This window comes from Clupea harengus, chromosome 20, assembly GCF_900700415.2.
Source record: "Clupea harengus chromosome 20, Ch_v2.0.2, whole genome shotgun sequence".
Taxonomy (NCBI): Eukaryota; Metazoa; Chordata; class Actinopteri; order Clupeiformes; family Clupeidae; genus Clupea; species Clupea harengus.
In genome coordinates, this window is record NC_045171.1 from 8,609,256 (window position 1) to 8,624,457 (window position 15,202).

A 15,202-nucleotide genomic window follows, 5' to 3' on the forward strand; every position below is an offset into this window, starting at 1 on the left:
AAAAATAAGGGCGCCAAAGTAGCCTTCACAGTGGGCCATGGCTCCAGTATATTCTCTGCACTGAAGTGAGAAGTATAACACAGACCAAAGATGGAGTCTTCCTAAAACCTCTTTGTTTTTAAACCCTCTGGAGCCTGCTATCCTGCTCTGATTGTAAGCTGTATGCAACGATAGGCCATGCTGTAGTGAGACCCGACCCTGAATGGCACCATTATCAGAACATGAATATGAGAGAAGCACTAGGCGGCATTGTGCAAACATGATCTCTTGAATCTGTATGATTTGCGCTGTTCACAACAAATATCATTTTTGATTAAAAGGGAAAGATATAACCCTTCACCAAAGATGGAGATTTCCTGGAACCTCTTCATGTTTGCGCAAAAAAATGACTTCTTGAACTGCACCACTCAGAAAATCTAAAACAAATATTACTTTTGATCTGTTGTCATCTCTCCTTCTCTCTAGTTGAGTAAGAGACATTTGACGGCCGCACTCCCTGATAAACTCAGCATATCTTCCTTATCTCCTTCTCTCACACTAGTTGTCCGTGTGCCTGTGTCCCATGGTCAATGTGCCAAGTTTGAGCCTCAGGTACATCAAGTTCACGGAACCACTCCAGTAAATCAAGTATGCTGACATTCCCCACCCAGAACAGTGGGAGTCACAAGCCCTTCCTGTTTTCTTTAGAATTATAAGCATAAATGCTTAACCTATGATTGGTTCCAATAATATTTGTATAAGACAAAAAGAGGCCTGGTTACTGAAGAACATTTCATCACAGCTTAACGGATATGTCATCTGCTCACCTGCACACGCTGTCTTCCTCATTAGCTGAGGTTACAAGATCAAGTAAGGTCAGTCATCACCTCTATGTCCTATTTTCAGCAAGTGCTGTGAACATATATTTCATAAAATGCATTATGATGATCATCATCATCATCATCATCACTATCACCATCACCATCATCGTCATCGTCATCGTCATCGTCATCATCATCATCATCACCATCACCATCATCATCATCATCAAATTTACAGTTATGATTATTGTATGGAATATATGAGTGAGTTGTATAGTATTCATCTCTCCAAACCACAAAGTCTACAGCAAGATACCACAAAATTCACAAATTGCACGAAAACCTTCCCTCCGAAAAAATGAATACATTATTTATTTAATTTAATGAATTAAATAAAATAACTACACAAATAAAAGATAAAAGTGAATTGCACATTACATTTTAATTAAACCTGTGAGCAGTTTTGCAGTGTTCTTCCAGCTCTCACCTCCAGCAATAAGTGCTCTGTTTCTCGGAAAGGCTCATGACAAAACTAACACACATTAATCCCAGCTGTCAACATTCACAAGAAATGTCAACATTCCTTTAGAAATGCCATGAAACAGGAAAGAGCGGGGTGATGATGTTTCCAGTTAAATTCCAAGTGAGTAAATGTACCAAGATCTCATCTCTAAGTACGTCCTTAGGATAAAAGCATATGCAACATAATTACTGTAAAAGCAAACACAATTGACAATTCTTTGCAGAAGTTCTATTGGGCCATGTTCCAAAGTTCCCACTGGGTGACTAGAAGGAAATCTAAGGGAGCCGTGCAAAAGTACCGAAAAACTTAGATATTAATTGAGGAAAAGAATGGCAAGCAAATTTTTCAGAAAAACCTGAAATATGACCTCCCATTTTTCCACGCTTTTGTCCTCCCAGTTGGTATTTTGACTCATTTAACTCTTTTCTTCTGCTCTGAAAAAAAGAATGTGTTTTTTTCTGGGGTGCTTTTTGCACTTACTGTGAAACAGTTTTTCAGTGTGGAGTTAATCAGGAAATTAAAAGTTTCCAGTTTTTAATTTCTTTATTGTTTTTCAATGAATTATGCTTGTTGAAAAAGGGCTGCTGTTCTGTTTTTTCCCTGTTACATCAGTGACATTGTCACTGATCAGTAATATGTGGTGTGTCATCCATTTTCCAGCGAAACACCTGCGGTATGAGTCTGTCTTCCTCATTGGCTCAGGTTACAAGGTCAAGTAGGGACATTCATGACCTCACCTATGTCCTATTTTCAGCAAGTGCTGTGATCATATATTTCAAAATGCATCATCATCATCACCATCGTCGTGATCGTCATCATCATCATCACCATCACCATCACCATCACCATCACCATCAGATTTAGAATTGATGGTTATGGTATGGAATATATGACTTAGTTGTATAGTGTTAATATCTCACAACCACAAAGTCTACAGCAAGATGCCACAAAGTTCACAACAACCTTCCCTCCAAAAACACATTCATTATTTTATTTTATTTAAAGAATTAAATAAAAAAAACGACACAAATAAAAGATAAAAGTGAATTGCACGTGACATTTTAATTAAACCTGTGAGCACTTTTGCAGTGTCATGTGTTATCTGTGTAAGCTCAACTGTTTCTTAGTTGACCTGATGTAATTGAGGAAATTAATGGCAAGCACCTGCAATATGTCCTTTTTTTTCCATGCTTTTTTCCTCCCGGTTCTTGAAAGGGTCTCCTCTTAATATGTAATAGCACACTGCATGCATGGTTCCTTTCAAGCTCAGTGTAAAGGGCGTTGTTGAGGGATGCTATCATGTTGCATTGCAAGTAAAAGGCCAATAGGTGGCACTGTAGAATGTGATTGCTCAATGTCAGCTATGGAAACAGTTGTCGGGTAGATATTCCAACACTTTCCGGTTTCCTTGTAATATTCTAGTAGAGGCGTTGTCTTCAGTCCAGTAAAGCTATTTTTAGGTTGTTCAGGGGCAGAGTTTTCAATAGCAGCAACCCACGTTATCTTGACATCCGTGTCATTGCTCAATCCCCTTCACTGACTGCAATGACAGGTAAAGATGTGATGGGCACATCCCTCTCACCCTCCTCCTCCAGCTCAACACAATATAAAGCACCTGTGGCATGAAGTTCAAAGTAGAGTTTCCAGGTGGGACCAAAGTGGACCTTACCCAGACTACAGTCAGAGAGACGCCCGCCGCCAAAGAGATCATCTGAGGTACTGAGAGAGTAATTGAGGTGACTGAGCTCACAGCACAGTGGATTGTGTGGGTTTTTTTTAGGTTCACTTGTCAAAAGCCTGGTGAATTATGTTTCATCTGGTTTTACTCCAGCTTCATTACTTCTCTGTTGCAGCTCACAGCATCTAAAAACATTAGGGATCCAGCTGACGCTTCGCACAGGTGTACACAGGTGAGGCTCTCTCCTGAGGCATTTAAATACATCACAGCAGGCATCAGAGGCTGAGACCAGTGTGTGTGTGTGTGTGTGTGTGTGTGTGTGTGTGTGTGTGTGTGTGTGTTAGCTAGAAAACTACAGGTGTGAGAGCAAGTCATAAAGAAAAGGGTAAAAGAGAAGGAAAAGAGACAGAAATAGTCAGAGGGAGAGACAGAGAGACAGAAGGAGACACAGACTGACGGAGAGAGGGAGAAACTGACGGAGAGAGGGAGACACTGACTGACCACAGTGTGTGTTTGGTCTGTCTGAGTAGGCACTGCATTGGGCCCGTGGGACAGGGGTGTCGCCGCTCGCGTGTGCAGCCCCAGAGATGTTTTTGTCATTAGCACCGTCACGCAGCGCTGCCCCCGGAATCTTCTGGCGCTCCATAAACAGCCCAGAATACATTTATCCTGAGTGAGCGAGCGAACGAGGGAGGAAAACAGAAGCGAGGAGAGAGGAGTGCCAGAAAAAGAGACGTTTCTGAGGAAAGTTTGTTTCTGAGGAGAAACGGAAATACCTCTGTCAGGAGAAGCTTGTAATGGCCCCTCTCTCTCTCTCTCTCTCTCTCTCTCTCTCTCTCTCTCTCTCGCTCTCTGTCACCCTCTCTCTTTTTTTCACAGGCTGAGTGCAGGTTATAAAAAAAGGGTTTCGTCTGGATAAGCTGACACAGTCTGACGAGGGCCCAGCTGGTGATTCCAGACAGAGTGAGAGAGAGAGAGAAGCAAAGAAAGAGAGAGCGAAAAGACAGAGACAAAGACAGACGGAGACCAGCATCAGGAACATCAGGAAGCATCCCTCAGCAGCAGTCATGAGTGTGTCCACGGAGCAGATGTCCAGCCTATACGAGCAGCAGGGCTACCTGAGCGGAGTGAGCGTGCTGGACCCCGCGGAGCTCCGGCACGCCAGGGAGGCCTTCGCCCAGCTGGAGAGGAAGTTCGGTGAGTACCAGTCAACCGTGCGATGCGGTCTAAATCCTGTTTTCATCTCATTTCAGTTTTCATGTTGGAAACCTATGGGATGTCACCTGAAATGTGTTTTCTTGTTGCATGAAATGGTCAAACTGTGAAGAGAGATTGAGAGATTTTGTGATTTTCATTCTGAAAACATCTTTTGTGATTCAGCATAGACACCAGAACTTAAAGATATGATACAGTAGCTAGAACTAGAAGAAACCACAGACTTAGAGCTTTTGTTGACACAAGAAGAGTCAGTTTCTCTGCCATCAGTTTGCGTGGCACAGCTATGCTAATGAGTATCTGCGCTCTTCCCCAATAGGTACAGAGTATACCGGGTACAGCCTCCACAATGTGCATATGCAGTACGACTGGGTGAGGGGGCTGGTCAAGCACCCCCGCGTTCTGGAGGTGGTACGTGCCGTCCTAGGTCCAGACATCCTCCTGCTGGACTCCAGGTTCATCTGTAAATACCCAGTATCCCGGGGCAACAGAAGTGATGATGTCATCGCCTATGAGAATGGACTGGCAGGGGAAGAGACAGCCGGACCGGAAAAGCAGAAAGAGGAGCTAGTGCTGCCTTACGTGGCCTGGCACCAGGACATGAGGTGGGTGAGAGCGCTGATGCACTCACATCTATACATACAGTGGGGCAAAAAAGTATTTAGTCAGCCACCAATTGTGCAAGTTCTCCCACTTAAAAAGATGAGAGAGGCACACATTGTCTGATTTTTAAAGAATGCATTTGCAAATTATGGTGGAAAATAAGTATGATGGCCTCTCTCATCTTTTTAAGTGGGAGAACTTGCACAATTGGTGGCTGACTAAATACTTTTTTGCCCCACTGTACACATATATACAGAGACACATAGAAGAGCTTTGGTTGGGTTTACCGTGAATATGCTGTAGTCATGGCCAAAAAAAGTCCATTGATTTATTGATGTTTCTACCATATCAAATCAAAACCAACTGGATATGATAAATAAGTGTTCCCTGTGATTCACAGGTACTGGGGTCTTGATGGAGGTCCAGTGCTGTCTGTGTGGCTGGCTCTGGATGACTCACTGGAGGACAATGGAGCTCTTCAAGTTATTCCAGGTACAGAACTCCTTGAAATGTAGAGTAGGAGAATATAGAGGGGTAGGTTAGGGTAGGAGAATATAGAGGGGTAGGTTAGGGTAGGAGAATATAGAGGAGTTGGGTAGGGTGGGGTAGGGTACTGTAAGGTACTGTACACCTTTATTGTTCCCCAGGGACAAACAATTACCAGAAATAAGACTTGGCAACAACATATTTTTTACAAAGCTGTATATTAAAATCACAGACAATGTCACCATTCACAAAGCACATTTCAGGCGTGTTAAAAATACTATAAAATGTTGCCCTCCCTGTGTGTATATATATATACTGTATGTATGTATTCTTTTTTTACAGCTTTTACAGACTCTGTCTAGACCACTTAGGTTCCACAAACATCATGTCTGTTCTAGCTCCGTAAAAAGCCCCTCTGTGACCGTTAAACACAGTGGAGGGCTGTGTGATTTATGAACCAAACTCAAGCTGCTTTCCTCTCTCCAACAGGAAGTCACTGCTCGGGGATGCTTCATCACCGCCAGTCCCAGCGCTCAGGCAACATGCTGTCTGTCAATCAGGAGATCCCAGAAGAACTGGTGCAGACAGACAAGGCTCTACTCTGCCCTCTGCAGGCTGGGCAGATGTCGGTGAGTTGCCCTGTTATGTGTAACTCATAAAACATCAAGGCAGAAAATCCTCGTAAATGTATAAACTCATATAACATCAAGGCATAAAATCCTGATCTGTGTGTAAACCGGCTTTGTATCAAAGATTTGACAAATGATATACCGTACTTTATTCTTATTTCTATACATTTTTACTTACTTTCTTACCAATACTTGTTCAATCACTGTTTGACCATTTTAACTGGCACATCAAACTGCTGGTTACTGGACATTTGGTTATTTGGTCTGGTTATTAATGTTGATACTGTGCTGATATCACTCAGGTGCATGATGGTTGTTTGGTCTGGTTATTAATGTTGATACTGTGCTGATATCACACAGGTGCATGATGGCCTGCTTGTCCACGCCAGCGATCCCAACAGGTCTGACCGCAGGCGCTGTGGTTTCGTTATCCGCTACGTCCCCACGTGTGCTTATCCAATCCAGGTGAGAGAAACTGCACAGAGTGGTATTCACAAATTGACTTCAATGATGCTAACTGTCCTTTTTACAGAAGTGTGTACAGGTTTGTATTTTTATTATTATTATTATTTATTCATTATTATTGTATTACTGTGGGAATATTTCTATAGTAATGATAATTAAGTATCATAGTCTCTTCTTTAACAGCCAGGAGGACTTTTTTAAGAGGAGTGTTTGAAGCCATGGGTGACTCATTTCCTCCACACGTTTGTATCTACAAGCAGTGGAACGGTTTAAGAATATGGAGGAAATGTTTTGTCTAAACAAAAAAAAGTATGAAAGCTCAGCCCTTTTTGTCAGTCTTTTCTTTTCTCTGAAGGCCTCTCTGTATCTTTTCCCCAGGATCCTGACAGACCCCGCCGTTTCCATGCGACTGTTGTGGTCAGTGGCACTGACCAGTATAGACACTTCTCAAACAACGAAAAGCCAGAGCTCTAAAGACTACAGCCAATGAGCTGCAGAGAACGAGAGGAGGAGGAGGAGGAGGAAGAGGAGGAAGATTATTCATCTTCTTTCTATTGCACTTTTGTTATTATACATTTTACCGGAATATCTGAAGAATTTTAACATCTATCATTATATATAAAGTAATATGACTTTGGGTGATGTATGTGATCATTATTTGTTTAATGATATATGTTTTGGTTTCGAGGGCTATGTGTAAGGGCTTGATGCTTTGTATATGCTTGATTCTGAATGTTACCTCAGTTTAATAAATGTTTCAACCGTACCTTGTTGATCTTGTGTTGGCCTTTTGCTTATTATAGTCAGCTATCCCATATCCACTCAGTTTGAGAGGCTATGGAAATGTGATGTGAATGTGATTATACAAAATGCCTAATTTCACCCTTTTCACTCTGAGTTAGACAGCTAACTTTTTGCTACATTGATATGGTTAGTTTGCAGTGGCGACGCCAGACATTTTTTTTCTGCAGGTGCTATGGGGAGCTCTGCGTTTTAGCGAGGGTGCTATGAAATGAGGGTGATAGCCTATGTGTCACATGGTTCTCTACTACAGGGGTTTTCAACTGGTTTTGTCCCAGAGACCACCATTCTGACTAGAAAGTAATCCGCTGCCCACTAATGTGCCAGTGATTTCCAAAACATTTTACAGTCCCGTACCCTTCTTTTTCATGTTTGTAACTGTTAAAGAAAGTATTAGTATATTTTATCATGAATGTTTTAGCTAAAAGGCCTGTTCAAAATGTTGTGTGTAAAGTGTGTGTAGGTTGGATTTTAGAAAACACTTAGTGAGCTGAGAATGTGAAACCAGATGCCTCACGTGATGTTTTTCTGACATAAGGAGAAAGCGGGTTGTAAATTGACTCGTTGCTAGGCAGAAATAAAATTCAGCTGAGCTGCAGTTATCCTAAGTGTATCCCAGCATCCTGACTGCCATCCTGTGTAAACATTGTGTTTGAATAAAAGGACTTGTTTTTAGCATGGCACGTCAGACAGACTTAAGGTGTCTGTTCTCCGTCTGGGCCCTGTTCGTAAACAGTCCAGTTCACTTCCATGCTGGGTAGTGTCTTTAATCTGCTAACTAACTGTTGAGGGTCTTTTCCCTGACAGTAACCGCAGCCGCCACGCCCCCTCCCCCCACGTACATATTCTGCCTATAACACTTACATATGTGAAATGATCAGGGTAGATCACTAGCCGCCACGCCCCCCTCCCCCCGCGCACATATTCTGCCTATAGCACTTACATATGTGAAATTATCAGGGTAGATCACTAACCGCCGCCTACACGCCCCCTCCCCCCGCACACATATTCCGCCTATAGCACTTGTCAGTGTAATTTCTTCGCTGAATATGGGTCTACATCAGTATTTTTGGCAATGCGACTTGGCTATTCAGACTATTTAGATTGACATAAATATGTCTACGAGCCCAGGTATATTTATAAAAATAAAAAAAGTCAATGGTGAACTGATCAACACTAGCTCCTTCAACCGTCCATTGGGTCATAGGGTATGACAGAATGATTGCTCTGTGTCTAAAACAATCTGTTAATTTCAATCTGTTATAATTTTCTTTTGTGAGTTAAATATTATTATCACACAATAAATAACTCAGAATGAAATTAAATAACAATCATTTAAAGAAATATATTTTCTTGGGGGTGCTATGGGGGTGCTATGGCTAATCCAGGGGGAGCTAGAGCACCCCCTAGCTCCCCCCTGGTGCCGCCCCTGTTAGTTTGGAGCAGATTACACACAATCAGAGTCTGCCTTTGAAATTAACCTGAACCCTAGATCGACCACGTGCAATTTCTCTGCACTTTCTTTTGCCTGTACTCTGTCTTGATGCTTTGTTAAAACATACAAATAAGCTACTACAGCAGAACTGCTTATTCCTAAACGGCATGCCATTATATAAATACATACATACATAGTGATTGGCTGGCAGTGCTCTATAGTGGGACACCCTACAAATAAATCTGGTCAAAAGTTCCATTTCTATTCTGTACCACTGCTATAAACAACTGTAACCATGATAAGACTGTAGCGAAAGGAAAGCGTAGTCACCCCACCCGGACTTGAAGCCGGGTGCCAAACATGCACTCTGACCGCAACGGCAAAGAGCCAAGATCGACGGCATGGCAGTCAGAGCACATACTCATCTGTAATGACGGCACATCGTCACAAATACCAAATAAAAATCAAATTGTATGACTGGTTTAATGGATCAGTATTGATGAAAACATAAAGAAATCATGTATAATATAAAATTAATTCACAAATAATTGTATTCATATAATGTCTTACATGGTTCAAATGAACACAACACAAGCATTAAGGCTATAATGTCTTTTTCAGAAATGGCTGAAGTTCTGCATAAAACACAACTAAATCAGCACAAACACAAGCTGCCTGTTTTATAAATAAACTATAAAAAGAGCATGAATCCAAGTGTCTAACACCAACACAAACTACAGCCGACAAGTTTCAGACATATTAAATCAATTTCAGAACCTCAGTAACCATGACACCCACTCCGTCAAACACCTCATGGAGTGGGGCATTGCACATGAAAGCACTGGTGGTCACCAGTTTGTTTTTCGTATCGACGTGGGCCTCCGTCACGTCCTTGTTCACGTGTTTGCAGCCCATCTCACACAGGGTTTTGGCGGTCCCCGCACTGGGCCACCTAGAGATGGGAGAGGGAAAGAAACAGGCACTTAGAAATCAAATCTCCATCACTAAAGACATTGTGTGTCTGAAGACATTGCAGAGAGTCATAACCAAATGAAATGTATGATAAAGACTTTTAGAGCAGACGGCAACAAACAATGCTCCAAGTCAGGACCAGAATTAGGTACAGAATCAGTTGCTGTTGGGTTGAGCCACAATGCTCGCACACTCACTTCTCGCTCTCGCAGTCGTGGCCCACGGTGACCTCGCAGCCTGGCAGCACCTTGGCGGCCAGCACGGGTGAAATGCAGCACATAGCGATGGGTTTGCCCGCCTTGTGGAAGCTCTTGATCACCTTCTCCACCTCAGGCTTCACAGAGAAGTCCTTCCCCTTCGTCGCCCAGTCACTCAGGTTCTTGGCCACTCCAAATCCACCTGCACAAAACAGCATAATGATTGTAAAATCATTCTAGCAACATGATAAGAATTGAGACAAAAAGGAGTGTTCAAACATTTGTCTCTAAGAATATAATGATGACTGAGATTTTGGGGTTAAAAGAAACCCATTATCTCCGTAATGCATGATAAATTAAATACATCCTCAGTTAACACATAAGAAGAGCTTGTTATTCACCTGTGCTTTTTAAAGGACTCGCGTGTGTGTGTGTGTGTGAACATGGTCAGCTCACCTGGGATGATGAGGACATCAAAGGCGTCTACGTCCAGCTTGGCCAGGTCAGTGACTTTGCCACGAGCGATGCGGGCACTTTCCAGCAGCACGTTGCGCTTCTCTGTCTGGGGATTTCCCTCACAGTGGTTCACCACATCCATCTGGTCCACATTCGGAGCAAACATCTTCACCTGTCCCACACAGGAAGAAGGTATATTTCAGTGTACATAGTCACATATAACATTTATATGTATTATAAAAAGGATGTATTTTATATGAACTGTTTCAGTGTATTAAAGCGATAACAACCTGAATGAAAGAGAAACAGAATGTTTCAGAGGAAAGGTAATGTTATAACTCAAATAACATAATCATATCAAAGTATACAGATATCTACATTTCCTAAAAAAGAATACATTTCCTTCGAGATCAATAGAGTATCTGTGGAGTTTCCATTTACAGATCTACACCAGTGGCGTGACATCGGGGTAATCAAGGCAAGCGGTACTTGCCCGGCTAAATCTAAAAATCGACATGAATTTGAACAATATTGTTGCAATAAATAGCAAATAGGAATAGGAAATATCTGTAGTATAGCCCTTGTCTCTCCATTTAGGATCTAATATTACTGTTTGATTTAAGTTTGTCCCCTCACAGTATTGCTGAAAACAATGGGAGGCTAGCTAGGGCTAGATCATAGTTACAACCGGTCAGCAAACTGTGTGTCGGCCATCTTAAGCTGATCTGGAATCATTTATGATACTGCACGTGTTATAGACATGTGTTTGTTTCAGCTCATAAAGCAGTTTCCAGTTTTGATTCTACTGGAAGTTTCTATCTAATGTATTTATCAGCATGGTCAGAAAACCTTTTGACAGGTAGGGAGGTATCAAGTCCATGCCAGGTCTCAAGGTATAGGTCGCCTCGATGCTTTCAAATTTTAAGGGCGACTTTAATGTTCATTATGATAGTAATAGTAGGCTTTTGGATTCTGTGCAAGACACTTCTTGGTAGAATGGAGTTGGAGATCAAATGGCTCAACTGGCTCTGCAGTTATGTTTGGTGAGCTAATGGCTTGTAAGCCAGAAAAAAAGGGGGGAGCTCATGGTCGGCACAGCTCTGCTTGCCTATAGTAAAAGTCACTGTACACCACCGATATATACATATATTTATTTACAGATGTCATTCTATCTGGCCCTGTGAAGCTGAGCCAGCAAGAGGGAACACACCCATTAGCTTGTCTTATCTTTATGCTTATTTTTCTGGCTACTACTACCGTGCATTCAGTTTGGCCTTTTAATTATAATTCCCCTGATGGCTAACAGCCAAGCACAGTGTGATAAGAACAGCCTTTTTTGGTGTGCAACTTTACTCTAAGAATGTGTGTGTGTGTGTGTGTGTGTGTGTGTGTGTGTGTGTGTGTGTGTGTGTGTGTGTGTGTGTGTGTGCGTGTGCGTGTGCTTGTGTGTGTGTGTGTGTGTGTAAATGGCTAAATTAGCTATATTCAGGAACTGATAGTGTGTCTTGATCTAGAAATTTACACTGTGTGAGCCTAGAAACCTGATAGTGTGCCGTGATCTAAACTTGCAGCAGCTACGCATTTGGTTACAAAGAAGAGTTTGTAACTGAACCGGTGTCTGCATGTGTGCATCTATGTGTATATGAGTGTTGGTGCATCCATCATTCTGCATGTGTGCAAGTGTGATGCGTGTAAAGCCAGGTACACCACTGGGTCTTTTTCTAACGGTCCTCACCTCAGCTCCAGCACGACTCAGGTGCACCAGCACGGCACAGGCCTCATTGATCTCTGTGCCATCAAACACACCGCAGCCAGCCAGGATCACTGCCACACGTTTCACCATTGTGCCTACATACACACACACAGAGAGATGGGATACATTCAAGAGATCAGCATTGCAGGTCACCTTCATTCAGTGCTGAGTGTTTTCCGCACATTTTTATCATCAGCCTACACTATAGCATTAAAGTAATAAAAGGTTTTCAGTGCCACAGTTGCAGAGATCACACATCAGATCAAAGTATTTCTTAAATTTTAAAACTATTCACGCATTCTAGCAAAAGGAAACACACGTCATGTTTGTCATGGGAGATTCCAGCCAATGGGGTTGATGTTCTGACTGTGACATCATGAAGCCGTGTTCTATCTCATGCAGCAGATGGAGAGACTGCAACACCTGACTGAAGAAACGGACGCCGCTTTGCTCCAGCAAGGTTTTAATGTCATGTGACCAGTGGTGTAGTGGTCCCTGGAGAAGTGGGTATACTCTTAATTTTGCAATTTTTTGAAGCAGCCCATACAGCACAGGATAAACGCCCTGTTTTGAGAAGTGGGTATACGCAATGCTGACTGAAAAATAAGTGGGTATACTCCGTATACCTGCGTATACCCTGGACTACACCACTGCATGTGACATGTTGACGTTTCACAGCGCGGGCGAAAGTCGGACAACATTTCTAACCAGCATGCATTGGAAAAAAAAGCTGCAGTAGGCAATTCTGGAGAAACCGGCAAGAGTAGATAGATTTTGAAAGTGTACAAGCGAAAACCTTTCCCCCAAAACAGACCAAAGCAACCATGGCTTCAATTTTCAGGCCCTTCAACTCCCTCTGTTGTCACTGTCCTTACTTGCTGGCGCTGCGTTGGTTGAAAAGCTAGGTTATGGCTCATTATACTAACTGCAACACCATCATCTACAAACTATCAAGTGCCTGGCTTCCAGTGCCTGTGGTGGGTGCTTTCCCTAAACTTTCAAGCTTGGCTTCTGAACCGTTTAGTCCTTATTAGTCCTTTAGACTTCTGAGGTTTACCCTTGTTTTCTCTCTGGCTCAGTCTAATCCTTTCTTTTCTTCATTGCTGGTGGTTGTTTACCTGCCATTGTGTTTGCTACTGAAGCCACCCACTAGCCGTGATTCCACTATTGAGCCAGTGCGAGCTAGGGCTATCTTCGGACCAACTAGGGCTTCAAGCCATGAGAACAAAAAACTTTTGCATTTCTACTATTGGGCCACTAACCCCGCAGTACAGCTCTAAAACTGCCTTGGTGCAATTGTCATCCATCCGCCCATCTTGAGTCATAAAGAATAGGGAAGTTCAAGTTGAGATACCATGCAATAAAGTCTGGATGCCAGGCACCTATGATCTACAGCAGAGTTCGTTAAGAAAAGTAATGAAATGGAAACCAAAGTGGCTGTTTGCTGTTTCTGATCTTCTCTTAGTGGAATATACAATTATCATCGTTATCATATTCATCATAAATAAACAGACTTGCCAGACTATTCCTCAAAACTGCCATGTACTGGAGTAGTTTAGCAATCTATATCAGAGGTAGCATTAAGACTTGGCTCTAATATAAGCCACCTATAGGCATAGTTCACATAGTTCACAACTGTTTACATAAAGTGAAGTTGGCATGCTAACTCGAATATGTGAAAGAGCGTGATTGACAGGTGTACAAAAGCTGTGATTGACACTTTGTCAGACACTCCTCCTGGCTCTGATTGGTTGTTTTGATGCAGTCGAGATTCTTGCACATGGCATTAGATGCACAGGGTGGAGCCACAGGAGCCTGATTTTCTTTCGCAGATTATCTGGCTCATGAACTACTGTCTGGACATAGTGACAGTTTAAGCAAATACAACATAAAAGTTACTTTTATACGAGTTCCCTACTGCAGCTTTAAGTCCAGCATGTATCGCTTTACGTCAGCTCTGCGCAGTCGCACGCACCCATCTTGTCTAGCCCAACTGACAGACATGAGAACGGGAATTCCCCTTTTTTACTGTCTATTACAGCGCCGCATTAAGTGGTATGTACCCAATGTCTACCATGCAAACATCCAAAGTTTTCGTACTGTTAGATACGAGTGTTCAAATGTTGATTTTTATTTATTAATTGTATTAATTAACGTAGGTTGAAAGAGCGAAGAAGAGCGAAGCGGAATCTTACAAAATCTCAAGTGTATCCACACAGGCATGAGTGCGGAGTTGAAACGCCTGCCCTGTCAGATTTCCTCTCTCTTTCCGAGACACATAGAAAGAACTACACTGAGAGAAAACCTGACAATAATGCCTGAGTTTTGTAGCTACACTGGCATTGCAGCGCAGTGTAACACAGGCCTACATACGTGAAGCACAGAATGAAAGTGAAACTAACTTAAGATGAATACATGCTAGGTGTTTTAACTACACATTCTTGTTTTGTTTTATTTGTAGCGCAAAAGTTTAAAAGACTACTGGTCTACACTTAACTAAATAGATGGAATTATCACACAAAGAAGGCTCACCTCGAAACGAGAGTGAAGTTGCGTTCAGGGGAGTTTGCAGAGTGCACTGTGGCCGAGAGAACTACTGCAACTGAACCGTTTTATATTGCATCTGAGAAGAGCCGGATTGGTCCCTCCCATATAAAAAGTGTTGATATCAGCTGCTGACGCGCTACGGCGGGCTCTTCACCAGGGCCATAAAGGCTAGGCCGATATATCCTTGTCAATTATTATTTGGTATTTAAATTGTTTGACAAACCAATATACCAATAATGTTAGCGACGATGTGATTTAAAATGTATATTTTCTTAATCAAATTAAGTTTGTTTATTCCACAACTAGCTAAATATCCTTACGTTAATGTTGTGACGAGGTCCCGATATAACATTCCAGAACTAGAAGAGCACTCGGAGAGTGACATGCCATTATATATATAATGTACTGATCGGCTGGCAGTTCTCCATGTTGTTACACCATACAAATAGATCTGGTAAAAAGTTCAATTTCCATTCTGTACCACTGCTATAGACAACTGTAACCATGACAAGACCAAATACAAATAAAATTGTAGGCCTATGACTTTAGTGGATTAGTATTAATAGAACAAAATAAATTATGAATACTACAAAACGAATTCACAAATAAATTTGAATTTTATTCATATTCAATAGCTTACAC

General features: G+C 42.1%; 3 protein-coding genes across 4 annotated transcripts in view; 1 reads left to right on the top strand and 2 right to left on the bottom strand.

Moving 5' to 3' along the window:
- The first annotated feature begins 2,940 nt into the window (after positions 1–2,940).
- Positions 2,941–7,165, top strand: zgc:174917 (uncharacterized protein LOC565650 homolog). Of its 2 annotated transcripts, none has more exons than XM_012830609.3 (8): positions 2,941–3,039; positions 3,177–3,233; positions 3,881–4,198; positions 4,536–4,821; positions 5,220–5,311; positions 5,795–5,934; positions 6,295–6,399; positions 6,778–7,165. In XM_012830609.3, the coding sequence occupies exons 3-8, from the start codon at positions 4,069–4,071 to the stop codon at positions 6,871–6,873; spliced, it is 849 nt and encodes a 282-aa protein (XP_012686063.2). In that variant the 5' UTR covers positions 2,941–3,039; positions 3,177–3,233; positions 3,881–4,068; the 3' UTR covers positions 6,874–7,165. The 2 variants fall into 2 exon arrangements, with proteins under 2 accessions (XP_012686063.2, XP_031413795.1); XM_031557935.2 differs by having other exon boundaries at positions 2,965–3,059.
- A 1,923-nt stretch (positions 7,166–9,088) lies between these two features.
- On the bottom strand, positions 9,089–14,641 carry LOC105904313 (glutamine amidotransferase-like class 1 domain-containing protein 3A, mitochondrial). Its single transcript, XM_012832191.3, has 5 exons — positions 14,546–14,641; positions 11,996–12,108; positions 10,261–10,432; positions 9,805–10,006; positions 9,089–9,587 (listed from the first exon to the last, which is right to left on the bottom strand). Exons 2-5 carry the CDS (start codon positions 12,101–12,103, stop codon positions 9,395–9,397), a joined length of 675 nt encoding a protein of 224 aa, XP_012687645.2. The 5' UTR covers positions 12,104–12,108; positions 14,546–14,641; the 3' UTR covers positions 9,089–9,394.
- Positions 14,642–15,158: 517 nt separating this feature from the next.
- The window catches only part of LOC116225189 (glutamine amidotransferase-like class 1 domain-containing protein 3A, mitochondrial), a 5,216-nt gene continuing 5,172 nt past the window's right edge, over positions 15,159–15,202 (bottom strand). Inside the window, exon 5 of the mRNA XM_031587162.1 lies at positions 15,159–15,202. This exon is cut by the window's right edge and continues 375 nt beyond it. The gene's annotated coding sequence lies outside the window, so the exon portion shown is untranslated.